The sequence below is a fragment of the Sander lucioperca genome, chromosome 1 (genome assembly GCF_008315115.2).
Source record: "Sander lucioperca isolate FBNREF2018 chromosome 1, SLUC_FBN_1.2, whole genome shotgun sequence".
NCBI lineage: Eukaryota > Metazoa > Chordata > Actinopteri > Perciformes > Percidae > Sander > Sander lucioperca.
The window spans coordinates 49,484,132-49,495,005 of NC_050173.1; the positions used below are offsets into that span (position 1 = coordinate 49,484,132).

Consider the following 10,874-nt stretch of genomic DNA (forward strand, 5'->3'; position numbering starts at 1 on the left):
GCAATTTTGTCAAAATTCTTGTTGGCACCTTATTTAAGAGCAAGCATGCCTAAAATGCTTATTAGCGTAATGCTTACCAGCATTAGCTAGACTGAAATGGCAGTAACGCTGTGCGTAATATACCTCAGTTAACGGGTTAACGTACAGGTTGGTATTTTAAGGTTATTTGAAGTGGAGTCGTTCATTTTAAAGGAAGAAGAGGTTTTTTTTATATATTTTTTCAAGTGTTGTCATGTTAATGGATTTGCATCATTAAAACGACAGTCGCGTTACAGTCGGTTGTTTGGTGATCCTATTTGTATTTATTATCATGCATCATTATGATCACATGCCTTGTTCAACATTTAAAGAGTAAACTTTTTTTGTACTATTGGTGTATGGCGTTTTTATTTTATTACAAAAAAGAAAAACAAACTCCATCTAGATTATCACTTTTGTGTTCATACATTTTAGAGGGGAATGTGGAGCTGGGGAGAGCCTCAGCTATTCCAGTCTTGAAATCGAAAACAGTCACTAGCAATCTTCCAAACAGGCTGGTCGTTGTTGGGTGTAGCCTGAGCTGTCAGAAGAAAGTTCTGGTTGAAGAAACGCTGTTTGTTCCCCTCAAACTTGACTGTCCCACCAGTCACCACGAGCAGTGTAGTCTGGCCTTGGGTTGCTTGCTCTGTGAATGAAGAAAGGCTGGATTAGAGCATCTTCACTCAAAGAACATTGCATGTGTAAATGAATAGCCTAGATATTTTCCCACTTTTAACATTTGAGAACTACCTATAGCACTTGAATAGGTTTTGAGTTTGCCCCACTAACCGTGAACTGGCTGACAATCCAGTGTTTGAACTTGGAACTCGCTCGAAGGCAACGACTCAAAAAACTCGCCCAGAGCATGCTGTCCTGACACCACATTCCCATTCCACACCAAAGTCGCTTTGTCCAGGTAGAGCCGGGTCAAGTTCTGAGAAATAGGAGACAGTTAATAATGACCGTTAAGAACAACATTAACATCAACCAAAATCAGAAAATAGTAGGGCTGGGTATCACCAATGATTAACCAAATCGATTCCGATCACAAGGTCCTGATTCGATTCCATAACAATTAGGTTAAGGAAATATCACTTATAATACCAATTTTGCTTGGATATAAAAAAAAAAAGAGACTAAATAAACAAAAAAATCAAGTAATTTTTACTACTGCCATTCTGCAATCCACTAAACACTTGCTGCACTTTAAATACTTTATTTATCACATTTTTATCCTACTGAATGTCCTTGTCTTGTGTTTTTTAAATGTTGGAATGCATCACTTGATTGTCACAACTAATTATTATTATATATTATATGATTCTGAGACTGAGGGAACTTATGCTGTAAATTGTATGAGCAAGAAACAACCCTCAATATGTTTTAATAATGCACCAGGTTATTGTTTACATTAAGAATTTAACACAATTTTGTTTAAAGTACTTTTTAGTAGGGCTGCACAATATATAGTTTTTTTTATCATCATCGCAATACCAACTGGCGCAACATACATATCGCGAAAGGCTGCAACATGTCATGAAAGACACATTTTTTGTGTTAGTTGAAAGAAAATATTAGTAAAGAAAGTGATTCTTTTTTATATTCAATGTTTAATTTGTTCCATAAAATTTAATTTAAATTCAACTTTTAATATATGTTTATTTATCGCAAGTAATATGGTTATCGCGATATTCGACAACGTTATCACACATTGCATATTTTCCTCATATCTGCAGCTCTACTTTTTAGTTCTACATTCATTGTGAAAAGGCATATATTAAAATATTTCTGGATTTGATATCAGATCACTCAATCAAAGATCGACTTTAATTGGAGAATCGATTATTTTAACCCAGCCCTAGAAATCAGTGTGCTCTACTGCCAGACCAATACTGGATTTTGGAAGCTAATACAGATCTTGATACATATAACAACTTATTTTTTTATCTTTGGATAAGGATCCCTTAAATTTGATGTGTGTTGTTTTGGACATGTTATATTTGAAAAGTAAAGTTGTCAATGCTCTCTGGTGACCGAACTGTGATGTAATGGCGACACTGTAACGTTACCTCAAACATATTTTTGACAATTTGGGACTGCAATTTCTTATCTGATACAAACGCCAATACCGATATCGTAGATATCTCCGTGTACTTAAAATATCACGGTACTATAGCGTTCTCTTAATATTTGTCAAGCTCTAGTGCGCTCATACAAACACTAGACCAGGGGTCACCAACCTTTTAGAAACTGAGAGCTGCTTCATGGGTACTGAGTCATACGAAGGGCTACCAGTTTGATACACTCTTCTGAAATAACAAATTTGCTCAGTTTGCCTTTAGTTATATATGATTATTAATGATTAATGATACTCATCTATGTGAAGACACTGATCACGTTAGTGCTTTCTCACAATAATTATCAACAATGACTTAACAAGGTGGGAAACAGATAATATCAATATTCAATTTTCATTTTTAGAACAGGCCTGAGGGCTCCTCATGTGGTCCTTGGGGGCTACCTGGGGCCCGTGGGCACCGTGTTGGTGACCCCTGCACTAGAGTAACGTAACGTAACTCAAGTTTTCCAATTCAGAGAACAAAACAACCACTCACCCTCCTTTTTTTATCCACGCAGTCGTAATAAATGTTGACAAATTCTTCGGAATATCTGCATGACTGGTCGGCATGGGTCCTGAAATCCTGGTGATGGGACAATCACTTATTAAATGCTGATCAAGATAATTCAAAGTTAAGGTAATGTAAAAAAAAAAAAAGTAAAAAGCGCACACAGGAAACCAGCTAATGTGAGCTAGCAAAACTACGCGTTAGCTGGTTGATTAACGTTACAGCAAAAGTTTCAAACTCACCAGCGTGTTTGCCATAAGTACAGCTATAAAGATCAGAACAATACTAAACTGACTGACTGCTATCAGATACGAGAGTGGAAAATATTTCCAAGCATCAATTTAGGCGTCTTTTCCTTTTCTTTCACTGTTCATTAAGCAGCCAATGCAGCCATTTTGCCGCATGTATTACTTCCTGTAGGCACCAACTATACCTACCAAAACAAAATGTTTGCATGTTCATTCAAATGCAATGAAGGCCTCTGAATCACTTACCACATCTTCTATGTGTCAAGCAATTCAAATGAAATAATAACTGAATGAATAATAGAACCACATGGCAAGTCAGTCTCATTTTTGTAAGGTGATACCACTGATAGCATTTTAATTTGAAAAAGAAAAATAACCCCATGCGGAAGTAGAGTTCATAATCCTGAGTCATTGCCTTCTTATATACAGTCTATGGTCATTGCTCCACTGCTTCAAACCTTTTATATACAGTCTATGCTTCAAACCGAAACAACTCCGGAGCGTCCCCATTTAGCCTTTAGCTAGCTAGCTACTTTATCTGTTATTTGTTTGACATTTAAAGTATATTTAACAATGGAAGGTTCTGTATCAAATGTGGAGGTCTGTAATTTTGCTTACACGGGACAGTTTGAGAAATTAAAAGAGTGCATTCTGTCAGATAAAACACTCGCCTGCAAAACGGACCAGGTAAGAATACATATTTTGAAATAATGACAAATGCCAAGTGAAGTCTTCCACGTTTCCCCCGCGACATGTTTGTCATTTCAGGACTGTAGAAGCGCCCTGCACTGGGCTTGTTCTGCTGGACACACCGACATAGTGGAGTTTCTGCTCGACCTGGGAGTTGACGTGAATCTGCCAGACGATGTAACGTTTTAATACATGTTTTTATTCAGTATATTTGTCCTCCAAGGTGGTGTAGGGATGGCAGTTAATGTTAGCTAGGTGCACCCTACAGTATCATGCAACTTCACTGCTAATAGCGTTATTACAGCAACAACCCAAATTGTGGCTTAACAGCACAGAGTATAATAACCCTTTATAAATAAGTATATTGCATCCAGGAGCTTTGTATTTACAATAAAAGATAAGCTTCTATAATTTTTTATATATATATATATTGAACAAAATTATAGCAACACTTTTGTTTTTTCAAATATTGTTAACAAATCTGTCTATATCTGTTAGTGAGCACTTCTCCTTTGCCGAGATAATCCATCCTCCTCACAGGTGTGGCATATCAAGATGCTGATTAGACAGCAGGATTATGCACAGGTGTGACTTAGGCTGGCCACAATAAAAGGCCACTCTAAAATGTGCAGTTTTACTGTATTGGGGGGGGTGTACGACTAACCGACTTGACAAATGCTCACATTCAATGGCGTCTGGCACTTTAGAGAGGTGTTCTCTTCATGGATGAACCCTAACACCAGATACTGATTGTCGTACCCCCCCCCCCATTCAGTAAAACTGCACATTTTAGAGTGGCCTTTTATTGTGGCCAGCCTAAGTCACACCTGTGCAATAATCCTGCTGTCTAATCAGCATCTTGATATGCCACACCTGTGAGGAGGATGGATTATCTCGGCAAAGGAGAAGTGCTCACTAACAGATTTAGACAGATTTGTGAACAATATTTGAGAGAAATGGGCCTTTTGTGTACATAGAAAAAGTTCAGTTTCATGAGTTCAGCTCATGAAAAATGGGGGCAAAAACAAAAGTGTTGCGTTTATAATTTTGTTCAGTGTGTGTGTATATATATATATATATATATATATATATAAAAAAAAACGTGTAATTTGCATTGACATTTAATTTGATATAATGGGGGCTATTTCAGTGTAATAATGACAAATGAAGGAATATATCTCAAATGCCTAGATCTAACCGAATGTGAACAGACACTAGGCCATATTGAGTAATCTCCAAATGATCCACTTATCTTTGTTTTGTGAAATGACGACATGTGATGTGTTACTTCCCAGGCTTTGTGGACCCCTCTTCACATTGCAGCGTCTGCAGGCAGAGAAGACATAGTGAGATCTCTAATATCCAAAGCAGCTCAGCTAAATTCAGTTAATCAAAATGGATGCACCCCTCTGCACTATGCCGCCTCCAAAGACAGATATGAGGTAAGGTTCCCAGGTTGCAGTAACATAGTTTGATCTACATGCTGCCAAATAACTTTTTTACATGCCTGTTTTCTTAAATTTGTATTATGTTTCTTTCGTGTCTTTCACGTAGCTCTATACATGTAATCAAAATTATATTTTAATTAATAGTAGTGTTATATTTCTAGTATCTAGATCTATTTATTTTACATGCGTTTTGTCAAATATTTTAGAGCTGCAATTAGGACTGCACAATTAATCGAATTTTAATCACAATCACGATTTTGGCTTCCCACGATCAAATTCACGTGATCGAGCGATATTTAAAATGCTTCATTCCGTTCATAGAACGCTCCGTATCAAAGTTTTTTTTCCAAAGCTTCGTAAACCACTCTCTGATCACGTGCCTCCATGAGCCAATCAGAGTGGTTCCCTGCACCGCGCAGCTTAGTTTAGATGTAGACAGTCAGAGAGGACAGAGTAACGTGAGGAAAATTCCACAACAGATAGCAGTCAGTCATAAGTCGTCACGAGATTTACCAGTTTACCAGTAAACACAACATTTAGTCCCGTCTGTGTTGTTGTTCAGACAACAGTAGTGACCAGTGCTAGTTTGAGTCTTTTAGCTCGTAGCTTTAGCAGCAGACTGTTGGACGTCCCGCTGTTTTAATCCTCTACAGTGAAATACAGTCACACTACACTGTTTAGTTGTCAGCATTTTAGCCGTGTTTAATGCAGTTACTACTGTAGCTAACGGTAGGCTAACGTTAGCTGCTGTGTAACATGTTATTAGTGTTTACTAGCGTGACATGCAGCGATGTTTCTGGTGCCTCTAACGTCTGTTTTGGAGCATCAGAGCGCAACGCAGACATTTCAGTGGCACCGTAATCCGTGTAGCTATTTCGTCCGGTAGATACCGGGCACCGGTGCCCTATTGGCACCAGATTTTAACATGCCGTTAACGTGAACAGAAAATTGCGTTGCCTGTATCGTTTCACGGCAAACGCGCATGTTTGGAAAGCGGTCGCCCAGCAGCTGAAATGGCTCCTTCATAGTATCCTTCAACAGAGGAGGAATGTAGCACAATATGGATGTGAAAGCAGTTATAATTAGCCTATTTGACAATAAAATTTGTTTTGGTTAAAATCAACAAATAATCCACTCCACAGTACACCTGAGGCAAATAAATTATAACGCCAGACTATCAATGTAAATGTCTGTTGATAGAATAATGTTAGAAATAAAACTACCCTTGCATCGCATTGCAATAGTTATACTTTGTTCCCTGTAGTTGGTAGCATAGCATAGGCTACAGCAGCGGCGGAGTGGTATTACCTAGGCTACCGAGGAAGCCGGTTTCCATGACAATCACATCACGCAAGTTTATTTACCTGCCGCTGCAATTTGCATGTAAACTGTCCAAGCTTACATGACTTTTCTGTCAGCAATTACCTAAAGTTAGCGGTTAGCCCAGCCAGGTATCTACCAAGAGTGTAGCTATACCGTTAGCTAACGTGTCACTCTCCACAATGCATTGAACTGTAACGTTATCTCCACTAACGTTGTCAGTCTCAATCTATCAGTAGCAGCTAGGCTAACGTTATGAAAGGGGCTATCTTTATTAGCTAGAGTAGCCTTCCAAAAGTTATTACCTGTTCATCAGTAGCTGTTGGTGCATCTGGAAAGATGGATGGAACTGCATTCATTGTCAGTGACTTGTGGTCCTTTAGATTGCGGGGTTTTTCAAAGTTGTCTGGTCTAAAATGATCACTACACATTCGCCACTTGAGTAGAGTCTCGGCCTTGATGTCCAAGCCAGCAGCAGGAAGCCACAGTTGATTCCTCTGGATCTCCCAATGGAAATTTGTAGAAACTTTGTGGTGCCCCTCTGTTTTTTTTTATTTTATTTTTTTTTACAATTTCTAAATGCACACTGAATCACCATGTTGCCTAGTCCTTAGTTTCCAATCCAATGCTTCAGTACCACTGTACTAGGCTACTACTAGCTAGGTGTCCCCACTGTAGTGCGCTTCTCTGTTTACTTTTCGGCACAGTACTACTTACAGCAAAGTAAAATTCCGCTGCTGCTGAGAAACTAGTCCCTCAAAATATAATGCGATCATTGAGATGCAAGGGTAGTTTTATTTCTAACATTATTCTATCAACACAGACATTTACATCGATAGTCTGGCGTTATAATTTATTTGCCTCAGGTGTACTGTGGACTGGGTCAGACTGTTTTTAGTGGCAGGCTAGCAGATACTGTTGACAAGAGCTAGCCTAGCACCAGCTAACTATGCAACTGGAAGGACTGGATGAAAAATGTTGAAAACGGTCTCCACTGATAAATAACACACTGGCTAACTTGGAAATGAGGTCCTATGTCCAAAATTCTGAACCACCCCTTTAATGAGGTAGAATTATCACTTGGATAATACATATACTGCAGCATAACAGTGCTATCAACTTCTGCAATATTTTGCAATAGGTACTTTTAATTGTTTAGCAGGACAATGCATTGCATTTCATATTAGTGATCAACAGCACTATCTCAGAATGAGTTGCATTATTCTACAGTAGCAGAGTAGTAGCATTATCAGTTCTGAACCAGAGGCTACTTTTTCGGGGAACACCCATTGATACTCTTTTTAAGGATTTCCCCTACCATTTATTCCAACCAAACCATATCCTGATCCATGATGATGATATGAAATATTCAAGCATGATATGCTGTAAGTGTGAAAGCCAAACATAAAGTGAGCAACCTTACCTTTCTCTTAATTAAGTCATTTGTCCCTCACCATGCATTAGTAGAGTTTAGAAAAAAGTATATTATGGGCCAACTTGTTACAACACTGAAGTTACCGTATAAAAACATTCTTATACTGAGGTAAAAGGAGTTAATAAGAGCGTGAAAGTTACGATTTTTTTTTTTTTGTTCAAATGTTTTATATATTATCAGTTGTCAAAGAAGTATTTGTTTAGGCAGACATTAAGAAAGTCAAGGGAGGATATTATAGTCTGTGACATATGGTTTTCTAACCTTGGACTGGCATTAATATTACCTTTCCAGATCTTAACCAGTTTAGCCTTGTATGTGTTTAGCTGCCTAACTGTTTTTCTTTCATACCTACCACACACACATCAAGCAACAGTATTTAGCTAACCTGTGGGATTTGTCCTTTGCCATTAGCTGATAAACATCATTTAAACAGTACCTATGAGTCCAGTGTGTGAAACTGCTAAATGAAGCGATGCACCCCCCTCCCAAGTATCCTATGCTCTTTGTTTTGGCTCGTAGACCTGATGTGCCCAGGACGGAGGTCTGTGGGTGAACCCTTCTCGAGTTCACCTGAAGCAAAGTCCACACAATGTTTTTATTTACATGTATGGAAATCAGTCCCAGTGGTGGCACACTGCTACAAGGTGTTAAATCATTTTCTCTTTATGAAGTTTAAAGGGCAGTTTGACTTTTGTTTGTCATGTTATTGCAACATTTTCCTACTAGTTCAAAGCGGTAAAGGAGGGTGCCCGGATAGCTCAGTTGGTAGAGCAGGCGCCCATATATAGAGGTTTACTCCTCGACGCAGCGGGCCAGGGTTCGACTCCGACCTGCGGCCCTTTGCTGCATGTCATTCCCCCCCTCTCTCTTCCCTTTCATGTCTTCAGCTGTCCTGTCGAATAAAAACCTAAAAATGCCCAAAAAATAATCTTAAAAAAAAAAAAAAGGATATATGTATTTCTTGTATACTAACTGCAAAATGTATATTATACAGTTACAGCTATTATGTGGTATACTGTATACAATTAGTATTTAGTATGGAACACAGAAAATGTCTGTCTTTGCTGTACAAAAAGTTGCAAACACCAGACTCTCCATTGTAAATGTATTTGTTGAATGACATGAGTAACTTTCCGTGGAGTGTCACGTGTGAACTGTGCGATGCCTTGCTGACACCAACAGAACAGGATGTGAAAATGTGTATTTCACATAAATGGGAAGTCACTGCATTTAAAAGGTTAATTGTCAATGACTGGTTAGTAACACAGCTTTCCCTTTTTATAGATTGCCCTGCTGTTGTTGGAAAGCGGAGCAGACCCCAATGTCACCGACAAGTATCAGTCCACTCCCCTTCACAGAGCGTCTGCCAAAGGCAACCACCGCCTCATCCAGCTGCTTCTCAAACACAGTGCCTCAACCAACATCCAGGACTCACAGGGCAACACACCACTGTATGTGTCAATACCTATTTGTCTAATACAACATTGTGGCAGTTGCAGTGAAATACTCTAGGCTGAAATGAACAAACAGAAAACCTTTAAAGGGTCAGTTCACCTAAATTTAAAACATTTCTTCTCCCTTACCTTTAGTGGGATCCAGTCATTCAGCTAGGTTTTGGTTTTATTTGCTTTAAATTTGAGGTATCAGTCTCAGAGAGTTTAACCTCTGCCCTAATATATTGGATATAATGTATATGTGGGGCTTACAACATAGAAAATTAAAAAAATGAAAAGCTTTTTGTGTTCACAATACTGTATGCATTTCTTTTTACCAGCCACCTTGCGTGCGAAGAGGAGCGTGTGGAAGCAGCCAAGGTGCTGGTGGAACATGGGGCCAGCATCTACATTGAGAACAAGGAGGAGAAGACCCCTCTCCAGGTAGCCAAGGGCGGTCTGGGCAACATCCTTCGTCGGATTGTGGAGGGATGATTCCTTGACTGATCTACGGTTGATGCTCCAACTCCAATCCCCACCATCGCAAGTTACATAATGAGAATTCTCATCCCAGTCTGGTGTGACACATTCAGATGTGTAACAGGTGGAAGATGAGAGTGTGTCCGGGAGAAAAGTTGGACTGTACTGCATTATTATCAGCTCTTCAGATGGGGCAGTGAAACTGCTCAGATGTTAGATGTCTGGTCAAAACACTCTTGTGCACTAAGTGCGGTCTATTCAACACTGCAGTCTATTTTCTTATGATCTATTCCTTTTTATGTTTGAATTGTTGCAAAAATGACCAAATAAAAATCAGTGTTCAGCCTGTTAGTAAATTATATTTAGGATGTATTTATCTGTTGTACATTCAAGCATTGGATCCAGCAAATGTTGTAGTTCATCATTCATTTGAAGTGGTGTTTTCTGGCCAACTCCTGAAGGAAATATCTAAACTAAAAATAGTTTTTAGAGCTTTTTCGCTGAAAACAGCTACTTTGTTTGTCCATACATCTCATTCCTACAGTGTGGTCTAACAGTAAAAAAATATTAATAAACATGAACAACTTCCCCAAAATCCAACTGGAGTGCTAAAACTCATGTGTGATGTTATCAAGTATAGTCTAGTCTGAAACTGCTCTATCGACAATGAATTGGGAAAGATGTTCTAGATGACACCCAGAGCACCCAGAGGAATGTTCTGAGTACATGGGTACATGACACGACAAAAGAGTAAAACAAGAACAAACATTCTGGGGGTCCACAAAATCAGCCTCAACCTAGCTCTGGGGAGTTTACTTCCCGGAATCCTTATGTTTCTTTTCCCGCCCAGAATATTCCCTTGGATTAGGGTGGCACCACGATCTGGGTTGGAGCTGTCAGTGTGGTCCAACGCTCTGCAATGCTCTGCAGTGTCCAGCTGCATCCTGCCAAGTGTCTGCGTCTTGCTACGCCCACCCATGCTGTGCTGTGCCACGCTACATCCTGTAATGCCCTTCAGTGCCCTGTTATGACATGAACTACTACAACTACCATTTGTAGTCACTGTTCCATTATCTTTGTGACTATTATTGCCACTGTTCATCACACCCCCAACCGGCACCGTCAGACACCACCCACCAAGAGCCTGGGTCTGTCCCAGGTTTCTTCCTAAAAGG

The 10,874-nt window shown here is 39.3% G+C and overlaps 2 protein-coding genes across 2 annotated transcripts; one reads left to right on the top strand and one right to left on the bottom strand.

The window, feature by feature from the left end:
* Positions 1-230: 230 nt before the first annotated feature.
* On the bottom strand, positions 231-3,089 carry nxt2 (nuclear transport factor 2-like export factor 2). The gene is made up of 4 exons (XM_031280194.2): positions 2,888-3,089; positions 2,634-2,720; positions 808-952; positions 231-664 (listed from the first exon to the last, which is right to left on the bottom strand). Exons 1-4 carry the CDS (start codon positions 2,900-2,902, stop codon positions 480-482), a joined length of 432 nt encoding a protein of 143 aa, XP_031136054.1. The 5' UTR covers positions 2,903-3,089; the 3' UTR covers positions 231-479.
* Positions 3,090-3,333: 244 nt separating this feature from the next.
* On the top strand, positions 3,334-10,056 carry psmd10 (proteasome 26S subunit, non-ATPase 10). The gene is made up of 5 exons (XM_031280192.1): positions 3,334-3,580; positions 3,662-3,760; positions 4,879-5,025; positions 9,071-9,237; positions 9,561-10,056. The coding sequence occupies exons 1-5, from the start codon at positions 3,467-3,469 to the stop codon at positions 9,712-9,714; spliced, it is 681 nt and encodes a 226-aa protein (XP_031136052.1). The 5' UTR covers positions 3,334-3,466; the 3' UTR covers positions 9,715-10,056.
* The last annotated feature ends 818 nt before the right edge of the window (positions 10,057-10,874 follow it).